This window comes from Octodon degus, unplaced genomic scaffold, assembly GCF_000260255.1.
Source record: "Octodon degus isolate 3935 unplaced genomic scaffold, OctDeg1.0 scaffold00098, whole genome shotgun sequence".
NCBI classification, from domain to species: domain Eukaryota; kingdom Metazoa; phylum Chordata; class Mammalia; order Rodentia; family Octodontidae; genus Octodon; species Octodon degus.
Window position 1 is genome coordinate 480,368 of NW_004524674.1, and position 16,976 is coordinate 497,343.

Genomic DNA, 16,976 nt, shown 5'->3' on the forward strand with positions numbered 1-16,976 from the left:
AAAAAAAATAATAATAATGATTACACTGACTGGATACTGCACCTTTCCTTAATTTGAAGACTGTATTGTGGGCACGTGAGCGGACACCCTGCTGTAGGAGTCCAGGGGAAGGATGTATGCCAGCATTCCCAAACTGTTCACGGCTTAGAGGGAAGGAAAGAAGGGGTAGGGGCCAGGGGCCAGGAAGATAGCTCAGCAGAATAAGCACTTGCCTGGCAAGTGCAAGGGCCTGAGTTCAATCCCTGGGTCTGAAGGAAAAAAAAAAAAAAAAGGAAAAGAAGGGGCAAGCGAGGGAAGGAATAGTGAGTAGCAAGATGAAATGTGGCAGTACGTCCTTCACCCTGTCCTTGACACCACAAAGTAAGTTCTGCACAATGTTCAGGGACAGAGAAGGTGCGTGGCATGAGGTGGGCCTGCTCCATCTGGACAGTCAGTCAGAAGTGTAATGAGACACCGTGAGTGCAGGAGACTGTACCACACGGGCAACAGCTCAGAACTCCTTCTGTCTTCCCAGCCCGGCAAGCTGGGCAGCGTCAACCCAGAAGAGTGAGGCCTGCAGGGCACACGGGGCAGAGCAGTGGGGATCACTGCCACTAAGACTGAGCAGGAACCACACAAAGCAAGGCCAAAGCTTTGCATGCAAGCCTTCCTCTGAGGGATTTCACAGATGGGGATGCTGGCTCCCAGTGATAGGGTAAAGGCAGACAGTAAGTGGTGCAGTAGGACCCAGTTTGTTTCCCCCAGAATCAGGACTCTGAACCACTTCAGATCACACCTTCAGATCCATGGGTTAAGCTTTAAAAAACCAAAAGTGGAGCCAGATGTGGCAGTGCACACCTCTCATCCTAGCACTCAGGAAGCTGCCCACTCCAAGTCTGAGGCCTGCCTCAGCTACACAGCTAGATCTTGTCTCAGAAAATAAACAGGGGCGCTCACTGCACAAACGCGGGCTGGCACCCTTCATTTCTGGGACTGTGGACTGAACTGCATCCTTCTCAATCGTATGTTGAAACTCTAACGCACAATGTAGCTCTATTTGGAGATGGGACTTTCAGAAGACAAAGTTAAAAGAAGTCAAAAGGGTAAGTAGGGCCTGGCCCTAACTTGACAGGACTGGTGGCATAAGAAGGGCCACATGCAGAGGAAAAGCAGTGAGCCAGCCTGGCAGAGGGCCCTCGCCAGCCTGGCACCTTGGTCTGACTCCCAGGCTCCAGCCCCTCGAGGAGAACGCCTGCTGTCTAAGCCGCCTGTTCTGACACTGAGTCAAGGCAGCCCTAACAGACTCACATACTGGGCTTCCAGCCCAAACAAGACTGGTGGGTGTGGGTGTGAAACATGCTGGACATGAGGGTGTTAGGAGCAAAGAAGAAGAGGGGATTGTTTATCCCTTTGTAACTGGGACTGGGAGGGGAAGGGCTGCACTGGATCCTGGGACCAGCCCCTTGCCGGCCCCATCTCCCGCCTGTTTAGTTCATATTCCCAGTGTTCATTGGGAAAGGCAGCAGAGGTCCTCAAACACACTTCAGCACTAAGAGAAAGACAGTTATCATCCCAGGGAGCCCTTTACTTGACAACAGAACCGAGGCCCAGAGAGGAATGGATGAGTCTTTCCCGGGGAAGCACATGAGGTAGAATGAGTTCCTCGTGCTCCAACCCCAGCTCTGGCTATCATCCTATTTCTTTCTCTAAAAGAAAATTCTCCCTGAGCTAAAGGTACTGCCAACTGCTCAAGGGTTCTCTGAGAACCCCGTGTCTAGAAGGGGAAAAAAGGACACATCACAGGATCTATGACCACCAAAGACTATCTTCTTTTTTTTTAGCGGAACTGGGACTTGAACTCAGGCCCTTGCGCTTGACAGGCAAGCGCTTATTCTACTGAGTTATCTCCCCAGCCCCAAGACTGTATCTTCTGTTGTGGCAATGACACTGGCCTCTTGCCTGTGGAAAACTACACTGCTCTAGGGCTGAGGATGAAACATAATCTGGGGTAACAGTGTCTCAGTATTGAAGAACACAGGCTTCCAGAGAAGGCCTCTGGAATTGCTCAAGCAGGTCAGACTCTCCAATTAAGCAGGGCAGTGACTGTGGGAAGTCAAGTATCACCCATACTCTAGTGTTTTATTTATAGCACACCAAAATCCCACTCTGATGCCTCTCAGCTATTTAAAACACATTTTTGAAAACAGTGTTTCCCTAAATGCTCCCAGGAACAACAAAGTTCTGTGAAACATTCATAGAATTTCATTGGGGGAGAAAGGTTACAGTGTTTTTTTCTCCTAAGATTTTATAAATATTTATGTTTGTTGTGGGTCAAATGACACCATAACAATCTGCCTGGAAGAGAATGTGCTATTCTCAAAATTACCAAAAGCATGCTTTCCTCTTACTTAAAAGGTTTAATTTCTAACTTAATTCTTGTTATAAAGTTTAAAAGCAAATACTTATATATCAAACTTCTCTGGGCAGCAGTTAACTAATCTGTATAGCTTGCTGCAACTTGCTGATTGAAAGTGCGTGTAAGCATTTTTCCCATTACCTGGACAGTGCTCCACTTGAAAAACCCGAGGAATACTGCTTTAGACAAGAGTTGCTGCTGAGAATGAGCTGCTTCTTGTCACCCGGTGTTATTTTCTACTCCAAAAAGGCCAGAGCCTCAAAATTGGCTCCGCCGCAGTCTCTCTTTAGGACATGTCACCTTCCTGCCAACTTCCTTTCTTCCATGGGACAGAGGAATGCTTTTCTAAAAATAAAAAAAAAATTTAAAAAAAAAAAAAAAACCCAGGACTGTCTGCATGACTTGCTAACACATTCTTTACAGAACCGGAAACTGTAGCTCAGATACATCACAGTCATCAACACTGGATGTTTATTGAGGTCTCCCTGGGACCTTTGTCTTACATAAGCCTAGTGTCTGTACCCTGAAGTCCCCTTCTGTATCTGGTGGGCTCATCTAGAATTAGACTTGTGCAAAAGCAGGACTAGGTTACCATGATTCATTCATTTCCTGAACACGTGAAGCACAACTTACTCTAGGTTAGCCTGGTGCAAGGACACAAAGAGACATGAAGACACCTGCTCATTAGGAGCTCACAGGCTAAAAGGGAAATAAAATAAGAAAATAAGACACTGAATGTATATGGCAGAAGAAGGAGAACTGCCCTGTAATGGTCTGGGAGCCTCAGAAGAAGTAGCTCTGAGGTGGAGGATCTTACAAACTCCACAAATGTTTAGGGAGGACCTGCTAGGTGCCAGGCCTGGGTGGAGGAAATCTGTGGGGAAATTTCCTGTGGGGAAATCTCGAGGAACATGCCCGACATGGCCCTGCTCTCGCGGAGATTACAGTCTAGCAAAACAGTTCCAGGCCAGTGGACAGGTGCTGGGTTGGTGAATACAGCATATTTGACAGTACATATACTTCACTTAGTCAAACACAATGGTATGCCTGAAAAGTTATTTAAAAAACTAAACAATTCCAAGTTGCTTAGGTCATTCCAGCTTCTCCTCCTTGCCTCTGTGAGCCTGGGTAGGCAGGGGGTCCTGGGCAAGTTTCTTCCTTGGCTGCTTCTGTAATCTAACTCTCTAAGCTCCTCAAAAGCGACAATCTCACTAGCAACTAAAGTAAGTAATTGTAGGCCAGCTACTTCTCTTGAGTTTCCTGAAAGCAATAGTGACCACTCCCACACAGGCCAGAAATGACTGCCAGACTGTGGTACTCGTCTAAAATATGGCGCCCACCTTGGGTTCCCACGGTGGTTTTTTTTCCAAGAGGAATTTTGATTATGTTCAATTCTACCTCAGGCACTGACGTTTCAAGAGTATGATTCCTTCACGTCAGCACACTGTTCCTTGCCTCTGAAAACTGCAGGCTGTTTCCCAAAGAGGCCTCCAAGGGCTAAAGGCTGAGTGACAGGGTATGAGGACTGGGAAAGTGTGTCACTAGCAGTGTGCACCATGAGTCTGGAATACTGAGATTAAGACAGAGCCAAGGAGCCAGAGGTGTGCTACACACCTGCAATCCCAGCACTCTGGAGATAGAAGCAAGAGGATCACAAGTTCAAGCCCAGCTCGGACAATTTCTCAACTAAGCAAGATTTTCTCTCAAATTTTTAAGATTTTAAAAATTTTAAAGGGCTAAAGATAAAACTCAGTGCAAAGGCTCTGGGCTCAATACCCAGAACCCCTGTGACCCTCCGCCACCCCCCCAAAAAAGACAGATTCCAGGGATCCAGTGAACAGAGTACAGGGGAGTACTGGCCTAGAAGCTAGATCATAACCAGCATTTATGAGCTATAAAAGGAGTTTGGATTTATCACAAAGGAGATAATAAAGCTCAGGAAAGGTCTTAAGCAGAAGAATAAAAAGATCACTTTTACATTCTTAAAAGTTCACTTTGAAGCACATGAAAAGATACCCAGTACCACTGGTCACTAAGGAAATACAAATCAAAGCCACAGAGATACCAGTTCACATTTTAAAAAAAGTATTCCTGAAGATGTGGGGAAGCTGGAACCCTCATACACTATAGACAGGAATATAAAATGATACAGCTGTTTGGGAAATCAGCCCAGCAATTTCTCAAGCGACTAAAGAGAAACCAATCAGCGGGTCACAATATGCCTATAATCCTAGCAACTCAGGAGGCTGAGGCAGGAGGATCACAAGTTCAAGGACATCCTGGGGAACTTAGTGAGATGCTCTATCAAAATTTTTAAAAAGGGGTCAGGATGTAATTTAGTAGCAGAATCCTTACCTCGCGTATGCAAGGTCTTGGTCCAATCAAAAAACAGTTACTGTATGACCCAGCAACTCTACTCCTAGGTATAAACCCAAGAAAATGCCAAGCACGGTGGCATGCACCTGCAATTCCAGCTCTCACAAGGCTGAAGCAATAGGATTGCTGCAAGTTCATGGCTAGCCTGGACTACGTAGCGAGACCCTATCTAAAACAAACAAAACAACAAGGGGAGGGGGGACCACGTATGTCCACAAACAAGCACATACTTGTTCATAAAAAACTATTCAAAATAGTAAAAAAAAATGGAAACCTAAATGTTCATTAGCTGATTAATAGAGAAATAAAACATGGTCTATCCAACATGGTACACAATGGAATATTATTCTACAATTAAAAAAAAAAAAGAAATGCAGATACGACAACAGGGATGAACCTTGAAAATGTCTTTTTTTTTTTTAAATTAGTTTTCTTTATTTATTTTTAATATTTTATGTGTGTGTGTGTGTGTGTGTGTGTGGCCAGCTCAGCCCACCAGGGGGGCGGGCTGGCTGGCATGTGGTGCTGGGGATTGAACCGCGGTCCCTGGGCTTTGCTAAGCTTGTTCTAAGTAGGCGCTTTAGACCACTGAGCCATCTCACCAGCCCCGAAAATGTCTTAAGTGAAAGAAACAAGTCACAAACAAAAATATAGTGTGTGACTCCATTTATACTGAGTGCCCAGGAAAGACAAAGCCACAAAGACAGAAAGATTAGCAGCTGCCAGGAGCTAGAGAGAAAGAAGATCGAAGAGTGACTGCTAATGGGTTCAAGACTTCCTTTTGATAATAAAAATGTTGTAAAATTATTATGGCAATGGTTCCACAACTCTGTAAATATACTAAAACCCACTGACACATACACTTGAAATGGGTGAATTTCATACTATACAAAGAAATCATCTGTCAATGAAACTGCTAACAACAAAAATTCATGCCAGCTGCAGTGCACAGACCAGAAAGGGGCAGTCAGGGAAGAGGGAGCAGGCTAAGACAGTGACTGAAGCAAAGGGACTCACAGACGCGACTCCATACTGAGTGTTCACATACTGCGGTGGGCTCCACCAAGTTCTCCTGAGTGCCTGGCATTCTCCCAAAAGGGAGAAGGGAAACAGCCATGAGGTGTCTGCAATTATTATTAAGCAGCACAACTGTATCTAAAATCTGCCTGTCAGGACCGAGAACAGTAGTGTAGCCCTACTGTCTGCCTGTAGAGAACACCTGGAGGAAAGCACACAGCTGCTGGTCGAGCTGTCTGACTGTGCATCTCACTCCTACCTCTATGGAGACAAGGCGGCCATTTAGGGCACGCTCAAGGCACTACCAGACCTGAGTGGCTGAGTGCAGGCCAGAGAGAGGCGAGGAAGGCCAACCACTTTAGGAAATAAAATCCTAAAGCTACCTTTTTGGCATGTTTTCTTTTTATGTCGTGTGTGTGTGTGTGTATGTGTGTGTGTTACCAGGGATCAAACTCAGGACCTTGTGCTTGTGTGTGTGTGTGTGTGTGTGTGTGTGGTACCAGGGATCAAACTCAGGACCTTGTGCTTGCCAGGCAGGCACTTAACTACCTTTTTGGGTTCTCTGTGTCTGTGAGAACTACAAGGCTCTGAAATGGGCATTTTCATGGTTAGACCAAAGCTCCAGTTTTGAATGCACATCACGCTGCTGCTAGACTTCCCTGATCTCTGGCAGGAGGCTGGCAAGGGCTGAAAGGACAGGAGGCCAATGAGCCTGTGGGTAGGTCAGCATTGTGACTGAGAAACAAAAGGGAAGCCTATGAAGGACACTCCTAAGCCCGGTGGAGACCACATCACTAACCCCTCAGCAGAACCGGACACTGTAACCAGTCAGGGATGAGTCCCTGCCTACAATCTCATGCTTGCCCTCAGTTGTCTCCTTGACTCTTTGGCCACCTGCAACAGAAAGGCGTGCTGGCCAGTCCACTCCACCTGGGAAGAGTAAAACACCACTGAGATAAACCAACAAAACCAGAAGCTCAGTACCACCCCATCATTTGCTAGCTGGGCAGATCAAGGCCTAGGTCCCTGATTCTCAGGCCCTTGTACCTTTCACCCCAACAATCCCTGTGCCTAAGAACCTGGCTCTGAACCATGTGTCACAGGACAAGAACAGCTGAAAACTATCAGAAGACTTAGGTCTCCACGGGCAGAGAAACCAGTGACTCACCTCTTTCCCAGAATCCTGGGAACCTGAAACATGGTAGGGGACAGGTAGGTTAAAATATGCTCTGATGCAGTTTTCCTTACAATTCTGGAGTCTCAGCCCTTTCCTTTCTCAGTTAACAACACTGCTTTGAATGTACTTGTTTGCACCACAGTGTAACCAACTATCACTGTGAAATCAATTCAGCCACCAGTAAAGGCTCTATCTCGATGCAGGGTTGCACTGGCTGGAGAACAAGCCAGGGGGTGAAGAGTGTGACAACACAAAGGCTTACTAGGACCTCTAAGTCCCATGCTCTAATTCACTGAAGTGAAACATTATGCAGAAAACTACAGAATTAAGTACTTTAAAATAAAAATTAGATGTGAAGACAAACCAAAACTACCACCTTTCATGTAAAATAGCCTAAAGGAGCTTAAACAAAACATTTCTGAAAATATTATTTGCTAGTTTTGAAGAGTTCTTCAGCCACAACTTGAACACAAAAAGAATAAATTATCTTCACTTTTAAAGTGATAGTGAACAAGGTCCCATCTCAGGTGGATAGGTTTTTTTCCCCCCACAGTGGGTGAATGCTACAAACAACAAACAGACCATACAATTAGGATCATTTAAAAATAATGAGACTCCTCTCTTTACCTTCTTCCAAAGTATATAATATATATTTAACAGCACAAAAGAAGACACCACTTGAGTTTCCCCTGTAGTCAACAGGAAGAACTTCCACATATAAAAATTAAAAATTTAAACTTTGAAATCAATAATTTTAAACATAATACGTACAGACTTAAAAATTGTTCAGCATTAACCCATGACCCCAATCCTAGCACAAAAATCAATCCCATATCCATAAGTCACAGTTTTTTATTCCTAAAAATCCCACAGCACTGAACTTAATCTTCACATCAAGCTGACAGCCAATGAGTCCCCAACAGAAATCCAAGGGAGGAACGCAAGGAAGCGCGATTGATGCTGCGTCTCTTATCTACCTGGCCAGCACTGGTGCACCTCTGAGGTCAGGTCGGTGACAGTCGCCCCCACACTAGGATCCCGGAAGGGCGAGCTGGCAGCTTCCCTCATCTTCCCCCTCGAAGTCTGTCCGATAAGCACCTGGGAATTGACTTTTCTTGGGAAAAGGGTGCTGGTAACAGCTGTCAGGGCCAAGGCAATAGTGAGAAGTTCAGTTCTCTGCTCTTTGGATGAACTGTGTAAAACATTTCTTTTAAAAGACACAATGTTAAAAATATTAAGAAAAATGTCTATAAAATCTGGAGGGCTGCTTTTTCTCAAGGATAAAGCTTGTGGGGTGGTGGGAGAAGAACCAAGGGCCCAGAACTATAACTGCAGCAAGAGAGAGATGCCCTTCAGAACTGGTCACATTTTTAAGGTGTCTTGCTAAAGCAGCAAGAGCTGAGGGAGACTGTATGAGTAGGAACAGGAGGGCACCAACTCCAGCAGGGGAGGTCCTACTGCACCCCACCCTGTGCAAGGGTATCAAGCTTTAGGGAGCTGCCACAGGCCCTGGGGACATCAGGATTCTGCCTCTGAACCAGAGCTGCTTTCCCGACTAACTTCAATCTGGAGAGATGGTAAGTTATCTAACCGGCTCTTCTTTTGGCGAGACTGTTCTTTCTCCTTAATCAGAGCCCCCCACGCCCTTTGCAGCTCAGAGTCATCTTCCTCCATGCCAGGCGCCCTGTGATCCACTTTCTTCGTATTCTTCTCTTTGGTCTTGGGTGTAGATCCTAAACGAGTCCATAAGCTACCTGTTGGGTGAAAAGGCATTTCAGTTTGGTGGCCAACACTGAGAACCAGGTAGTTCTGAGGAAGCAGAGGAATGCTATCACATGACATGCAGAAAACATGACTGGTCTGTGGCACTGACAACCACAGTGCAGGCTTGGGTGGATAATCTCATTTTCCCCCGTCTACAAATGGAGGGGCTGGGGCTCAGTGGGAAACTCTCACTGCTGGGGCGGGTGCACCCAGGCTCACACTCCACATATGAGAATTACCTAAGGGCCTGTTTCCCACCATACTTGCTCATCCCTGCTGAGACTTAACCATGCTGCAGACTACTTCATTCTGCAAAGAATTGCCCGCTCTCACACTCTGTTATACTATGAACTATTTTTAGATTTTTTCTTTTTTACATATTTAGTACAGGGTCTGCAGGGTCTCACTACACAGATCAGACTTGTAGTGATCCTTCCTGTTTTTCAGCCTCCCAAGTGCTGGGATTACAGGCGTAATCTACCATGCCCCGTCTCAATCACTATCTCAGCGTGTCCCAGGGGTGGGCCTGGCATGGCAGGCCACACTTTCAGATTTTCAGACCACTATCCATTAATTCTTCAAGTATATTTTATTAAAAAAAATAGAAATATGTTCTTACAATTTTCATGGTACAGGCACATAATACGTACCTCAGTTCATAAACTTAATTTGTTCTACAATTTTGGAAAAGATGGCCATGCTTGTGTTTATGTGGGAAACGGCCATGGTTGCCTTTGTTACCTGATGTAGTTCACAAAACAAAAACAAAATTTTGCCAAACTTTTGTTTGCAAACCGAAATTCACATACGAAAGTATTTGTAAACCAAAGTACCACTGTATAAGACAATTAAAAGTTCTATTTATGAAGAGTATACAGAAAAGTGACTATGGTAAAATGCTGTACAAAAAGCATAGGATATGTATATGGAGAAAGGCTGACACACATGTGGGAAACTAGAAAGGGTTTGTGCTAAACTAAAGGAAGCAGCAGCATGTACTATTTTCTACTTCTTCAACTTTCCTTTTGGCATGATGAGGATGACCCGGGCAATGCTAACAGAAGAGGAAAACTCACTCGGTTTGGCTTATGCCTCTTCTGGCCTATACCTCTATAGGACTCCCACTGTCCTGTTATTTCCCAATTGCCACTCCCTTCAGTTTTATGTTACTCACCTGATTTCTTCTCCCGAGTATCAGAGTATAGGCCTTTAACGTCTTGCCTGGGAACACCTAATCTACTATGTACATCTGAAGAGGGCTCTCTCCGAACCACTGGAACACTACTAAAAGCCTTCTCTGGAGAATATGGTCTTTTTCCTAATCGCTGGCGTATATCTAGAAAAGGAAAAAAAGTGCTACCATGGCTAAGTACATGGGCTTTACTGGTCCCACCGTCAAGCTGAGATCTGTAAAGCACTCTAGAACCAAATTTCCCCAAGTGAGAACACAGGACCTGACACAACAGGGTTTCTAAAGGCTTTGTCATTGGTTTCGATTCCCCTTAGAAAACTGACATGCCAGTGCATCAGGAGAAAGCAAAAACCTGGAGCTGATTGCTTCAGAAAAGAATTTCTGAAGTAGAATCACTATTTTTTTTTTTTTTTGTAGAAACAAGCAAGACTCAGTAGCTTTCAAAAATTTTAGCTTAATAAACAATACCAGAAGCTCTCCAACGGCAGAATCAATCTTTGAAAATATAAATAGTTCTCAATAAACATAACACATTAAACCGGTAGCTGTAATGAGACTGGCAAAAAGCAACGTCCCAAACCAGAAGTGTTTCTTCCTCCATCTGCCTGTGCCTGAGTACCCTTTAAAAGCAGCAGCACGTTTATTAGCAAGGCCATGTGCTAGGGCTCTTGGCCATCTCACTTGCAAAAAATAAGATTTGCCAATGGAGATCCCATTCACTTCTAAAGGCACAACTCCAAAGCCACTTTCTCTAAGAAGCCTTCCAGTTTCCCTGGCAGACCTACAGTGGCTTTGTAGCCTGACCAAGACTTCTCACATGCCAGCTCCTGGCCCAGTGGCTGGTACACAGCAAGCACAGCCACACACCTGCTATCTGAGAGTTTGCAGGCATAAACGGTATAATTCAAACTCAACCATTTATACAACCTCCCAACTTAATTTCTATTATTCACATAGATAAAGTATACCAATGATACACTGAGTAAAACAATAGTTTCAGACAAAATACTGAAAACTAGTTTTGCTGAAGTCTGATTATTTTTCTAATCATGGAATTGCAATGCCTACTCCAAAATTTAGATGTGATGAAGAGACAAGTAAATTGATTAATAGCAAGCATCATCCAATAACCTAGACCTGTCCTAATCTGTTTTCTGAAGCTCAGAATGAATTTCACGAACACACAAAAAAGAACAATACCTGATTTAGTATTGCTGACTGGTGGCCGTGGCCGTGAGTATTGACGTTTTTCATCCAAGAGGTGTCGGACATCTGCAAATTTCTCAGGTGGCAATTTGTTGCCAATTCGGTTTTTGATATTACTTGTGGATATACTATCTGCTCTCATGGAGTTCCTTTTTAAAAATAAAAAAGTACTAAGACAACACGCAAACAATAATCTCTTTTTTTTTTTTTTTTTGCAGTACTGGGTATTGAACTTGGGGCCTTGCACTAATCTCATATTTTTGAGAAAACCCCATCTAATACAGTCTGCATTCACTTACAAATATCACTCACATTCCCCCCTTTTTTTCAGGGGCACTGAGGACTGAACCCAGGGCCTTCCACATGCTATGCAAGTACTTTACCACTGACTTACACTGCAGCCCCAGTTGCTCAGGGAAACCATTATCAACCTGTTGCACCTCGCATGGTAGTAGATCTCCTTGGCAGAGAAATGTGCCTCTTAAAGATGGGTATGATACACTCTGTGGTGGTGTTGAGCACAACCACATTATAGCCTGGGTAAGCATAGAACCTGAGGCTTTTAAATTTTTTTTTTTTTAAATTTTATGTATTTGGTAGACTTGTAGCTCACTGAGTCTGAGCTGTGTAGTAAGCCCTCCACCAAATATATAAATTTTTTAAAAAAAGAGCCTCAGGCTCTCTGCTCACCCAGGCTACAATCTGGTTGTACTCAACAACACCACAGAGTGTATAACACCCATCTTTAAGAACACATTTCTCTGCCAAGGAGATCTGTTACCATGCTAGGTACAAGCATACTCTGTCAGCATACTCCGTTAGAGGTTTGATGTTAGAAGTTCTGCGAATGCTATAACTAAAGATATGAACAGGCCATACAAACAAATCACTTTAAAAGGTCCTTCCTTCTCCCCCAAATAACCGACCAAAAACACCTCAGAACATCCCTAAAATTAACCCTTAAGAGGTATGGATATACTATCTGCTCTCATGGAGTCGGCTCATCCCTACTACTAATCAAGGAAATTCACATTAAAATATGTATTTTTTGTTCAAGAAATCAGCAAAAATTAGGAATAACAGTCATATCAAAGATTGATGGTGATACATTTGCTAGGTAGTAATGTGAATAAAACCTCCGAAAGGAAATCTACCAGTACTTACCAGATCTTACTTCCAAACAATGAATTATATATGACTGGAAAATGTAACAAATGTTTACATTTTATTAAACAGGAAGGCACGCTGCAAGCAACGTAAATATTATAGTTTCATTTTTACATAACTATACTTATATGGTTTCCCAACAGTATTGACATGCATAATGCAATGGGAAGGTTATTCACCCAATTACTAACAGCTGTTATTGTCAGATGAGACTGAGAAAATAGGTGACATTTGCTTTTTGTGAGCTATTTACAGTTCACATAACAAGGACCAGTGCTTGTACAGAAGAAAAATGAGATGCTTGCATTCAACTCCTACCAAGGACTGAAAATAAGTAAAAGTGATTATAAAATTTAAAGGAACTAAGCTTGCAATTAGGTTTTTTTTTGGGGGGGGGGCTGGCTCAGGCTGCCTTAAGGGCGGGTCTGCTAAGGCAGGTGGAGGTGGGGATCAAACCATGGTATCCTGCACATGACTGCGTTTGCGTGAGCAGGCGCTTAAACAACTGAGCTAACAGGCTGGCCCCCTTACAATTAGTATTTAAAATCAAATTAAACGGTTTGGGTTCAGCTCAGTGGTAGGGTGTTTACCCAGCAAGCACAAAATTCTGGGTCCAATCTTCTATACCACATTAAAATAAAGCTAGCATTGATAGGTTTTTACCTTATATTTTTCAACTGAGATTCTACTTCATCAGCATACATAGTCATTTTCATGCTTTTCTTTGGTGAGGGAGTAGAAATCATTTTTAGTTCTAGATCATAGTCCATTTCATCTGAGTCTGAGCTGCTGGCGCTAGACCGCCTAGACATGCTCCGCTCCCGTGTCTGCTTGAGAGCTGGGAGCTCCTCATGATATTCTACCACCACCCTGTCATCTGCGTCCATGTCTTGGTCTTCTTCCTCCTCCACCTCTTCTTCCTCCTCCTCAATGGGTTCCTCAGGAACATTCACTAATCCTGAAAAAATTAACCAAAACACAGGAAAGGCTTAGACTAAAACTAACAAGGATAATTTCTATTCTACATTGATGGGGGGGGGGATCGCACCCTGAGATTCTCCTGGAGCACAGTTTGTAACAGTGGAGAGCTGGATACCATCCTGATGCTCCTAACAGAATGGTTAGGCACAGCATGATCTAGCAGCCTAAAGAAACACTACTAAACCATTTAAAGTATAAGTCATTCTTCCTTATTCATAAGTTTTACAAGTGCAAATTTGCCAAAATCATTTTGAACTCCTAAATCAAAACTCAAGGTAACTTCAAAATCATTTGTGGACATGTACAGAGCAACAAAAAACATTCTGAGTCCCTGACTGAGACTGTTCCGGGTGGAGGTCAGGCAAAGCAACACTATCTTTTGGTCTCATCCCTCACAGTTTAAGGAAGTGTCCCTTTCGCAGCCCATTTACTGCCACATTTTTCACATTTTTGTGCACCCTGTTCACTGTTTAAGATGACCCCCAAATACAGTGCTAAACTGCTGTCTAGTAATGTGAAGTAAAAGAAGGCTGTGATGTGCCTCAGAGAAAACACATGTGTCAGAGAACCTTCACCTGGATTTAAGTTACACTGCTATTGGCTGTGAACTCAATGTTAGCCAACAATATATATTAAATAAGTTGTTTTGAAAACAGAAAAACAAAGTTACATATTAATCAGTTCATAAGAAGTGACCAGATACTGTATGGTTCAATATTACCTAATTCAATGTCCACAGTGACTTCATAACATGTTTTATGGTTACACAAAACAATGAACATCAACTGTTAACATTAAAGTTCACAGAAAAATTCTTGCAAATGGAAAAACTGAAGATAAAGTATACAATTACAAGGATAATATTTATTATGAGAACAGACAAATGAGAAGATGAGAGTTATTCATCAAGATAAATGAAAGTTACTCTAATTGTTCAATTGTTTCATCAGGATGCTAGAATTATAGGCAATTTGCTTTTTAATTCTTTAATATGAATAAAGAACAGATGACAAAAGTATCTTAAAGTAACTAAAATTGAAAGTATAACTGTATAACAGGATATGCAAATTTTAAACATACAATTCTGTACATACGCATTAAATAAAAATGTAAAGACTTCATCTCTTCCTGTCCCATTCCAATGACACTTGTGTGTGCATGTTATGTTTGTATGCTGACTTGACTAGCTCTAGAAGGCATGTAGAAGATTCCACACATTTAGTTCAAAATAAAGACAGCTTTATAAAATATAATAAAAATTCTTTCATACTATGCTCAAAAGAGAGAAAGAAAAAACTTCACATCATAATATCCCACATTTCTGAGGCACTCATGTACATAAGACAAGAAGCATCAAAGCATTCAAAATAGCTGCTTATTTTCATTATCAGAAAAGGAACAATAAAGTCAGTCCATTTGACAAAGTATTAAAAATGTCTTATATGTAGTTGTTAGTATTAACAGTAGAAAAATTAGGTTTCCAAGAAAACTTTTCTTTTAATTTGCCCTATGTCACATTTGGCCTTTGTTGCTATAATAGCTTTAATAAAATCATTTGACCTCTTTGCATGGGCAATTTAAAATTAACTGTGACTTGACTTACTTTCCTATATGTTGGCAGAGGGTGAGGGCAAGGAAGAGAGGATGATAAAGTGTGGAACCTTAAAAGACTGCATTAAGAATAAAATTATGATTTCGAGAGCCAAACATGTGTCTACCCAAGAGCTGAGCAGGCAACTACCAGAATGCCGGTGCTTATATGACGCCAAGCCAACATCATCCCCAATCAGGGCTCTCTTCTTAATCACATCCCGCTGAATGCGACGGGAATGATATCTTCGCTTCCTGTAACAATGCCAAAATAAACATGTCATCGAAGACACTAGGGAAGATCCTGAAATCTACTAATTCACTTCAACTACACAATGACAGTGTTAGTCACTGAAACATATATCTTTTCAATGAAACTGAAACATACTCCTACCATTTACCAAAGTTAAGAATCTTGAATCCTTCCCTCTTATCTTTTATTCCACCTGAGGTTTTGACATTTCACTTCCAAGCAGTGATGGAAGCATTAAAAAAAACTTAAGTTCTATTTAAACTTGTAATATAAGGTTTTGGACTCACCAAGAATTGCTAAGAATTCCTTTCATGCCTCCATAATTTGGATTCCCATATTTCATGTAATATTGACTTCTTCTGGCTGCTCCAAGTTCCTTTTTGTCATCTAAAAATTAATTATAACAGTTACCTAGAATATCCCAACGAGAGTAGACTCCACAGCTAGCATCAGACCACTGTCTCTCAACAAGGAAAAAAGCACTATACACATTCCTTCTTTATGAAGCAAGTAGAGCAAAACAACGAGATGAATAAGGTTAAACTGCTGTTTAGGAGTGAACTAATTTAGCACAGGAAATACTGTTAAAAATATACAAGATTTGATTCTCCCACCCCCCCCTCTTTTTTACTACTTTCTTTTTTGGTACCAGGAACTGAACTCAGGGCTTTGTGCTTGCCAGGCAGGCACTGCACAACTGAGCTACATGCCTGGCCAAAGATTAAAGATTATAAGAGGCATAACAAAAGGTTTTTAGAAGAGGTGGCCTTTTTACTATCTTCTGAAAGATGATATGTCTAAATAAAAAACATTTTAAGAACATAGAAAAAGGTTAAAGAATCAAGCTATACATAATTCCTTATTTTGGTAAATTTTTTTTCTGGCTTATTGTGATATTCCTCAAAACTGCTTAAAGAAAACTGCATATTACTATACTTTTAAAACACACTCAAGTAGCCATTCAAATGAGTAAATGTGGAAAAGATCACACTTGTCACATTAAGGCCAATTAAGAGGAAGAAAAGGTGATCACACTCCTCAAAAGGAGTACATAATACAAGGGCCCGAACAGCTCCTTATGCACCTCTGACAGCAAAGAATAAACACAATTGCAAATGTGTATCCAATCCACGTGTGTATCCCCAGCCCACCCCCCTCAAACAAAAAACCATGCCTACCAACTCCTTGAAGAAATGGCTGATTCCAGATCTGGGGCAGATAAAGTACAAACTGAGTATAGAAAAACAAGATGTTTTGTGTGCTATAAAGAAAATGCTCGAGGAATCATGGGGCATATCAAACACAGCTTGAAGGGGTTTTAGTGGCCAAATCCAAGACCATTTGTGAATCAAAACAATGACAATAATGGATAATAACCAATGAGTAAGAATCCACAAGTCTAATAATAAAGTAAATAATAACCAGGTAAAAGGACACAGTTCTTCCCTAGAACAGCCTGACAACTCATAAATGATGGAGTCAGAAAATCATTAATGGATGCTAAAGCTATTACTGCATTTACAATAGTAAGCGATAGGCATTCACATCTCTAAATATCTCTCCCTTGCTTTTAAAATTACAAAAAGCATTTTACAATAGAAAAAATCTAATAATCATTACCTTAACCCATGAAGTTAAGGGGAATGGGATGAATAAATTTCACGTACTTCTAACAACCCGCTGGAGTATTCTATTTTTCCTCTCTGAGCTAGGATCTTACTACACTGCTCAGGCTGGCCTAGAATCTGCACATTTCCTGTGTCAGCCTCCCAGTAGCTGGGATTATAGGCTTGTACCACAATGCACTTCTGTAAAAATCTTGCCTCAAATGTACAACATAAATTTATTTCTTCTTCTA

General features: G+C 42.1%; 1 protein-coding gene across 4 annotated transcripts in view; it reads right to left on the bottom strand.

Moving 5' to 3' along the window:
• Positions 1 to 7,591: 7,591 nt before the first annotated feature.
• Ncbp3 (nuclear cap binding subunit 3) overlaps positions 7,592 to 16,976 on the bottom strand; it is a 33,032-nt gene continuing 23,647 nt past the window's right edge. For 2 of the 4 annotated variants that reach the window (XM_023723328.1, XM_023723330.1), the window contains exons 8-15: positions 15,406 to 15,505; positions 14,994 to 15,120; positions 14,879 to 14,882; positions 12,958 to 13,252; positions 11,122 to 11,276; positions 9,904 to 10,065; positions 8,557 to 8,719; positions 7,597 to 8,104 (exon numbers count right to left, since the gene is read on the bottom strand). In XM_023723328.1, the coding sequence (XP_023579096.1) occupies positions 7,996 to 8,104; positions 8,557 to 8,719; positions 9,904 to 10,065; positions 11,122 to 11,276; positions 12,958 to 13,252; positions 14,879 to 14,882; positions 14,994 to 15,120; positions 15,406 to 15,505 (1,115 nt within the window). In that variant the 3' untranslated portion in view covers positions 7,597 to 7,995. Of the gene's footprint in view, positions 8,720 to 9,903; positions 10,066 to 11,121; positions 11,277 to 12,957; positions 13,253 to 14,878; positions 14,883 to 14,993; positions 15,121 to 15,405; positions 15,506 to 16,976 lie in introns of all 4 variants that reach the window. The other 2 variants (XM_023723329.1, XM_004638288.2) reach the window with 2 other exon arrangements.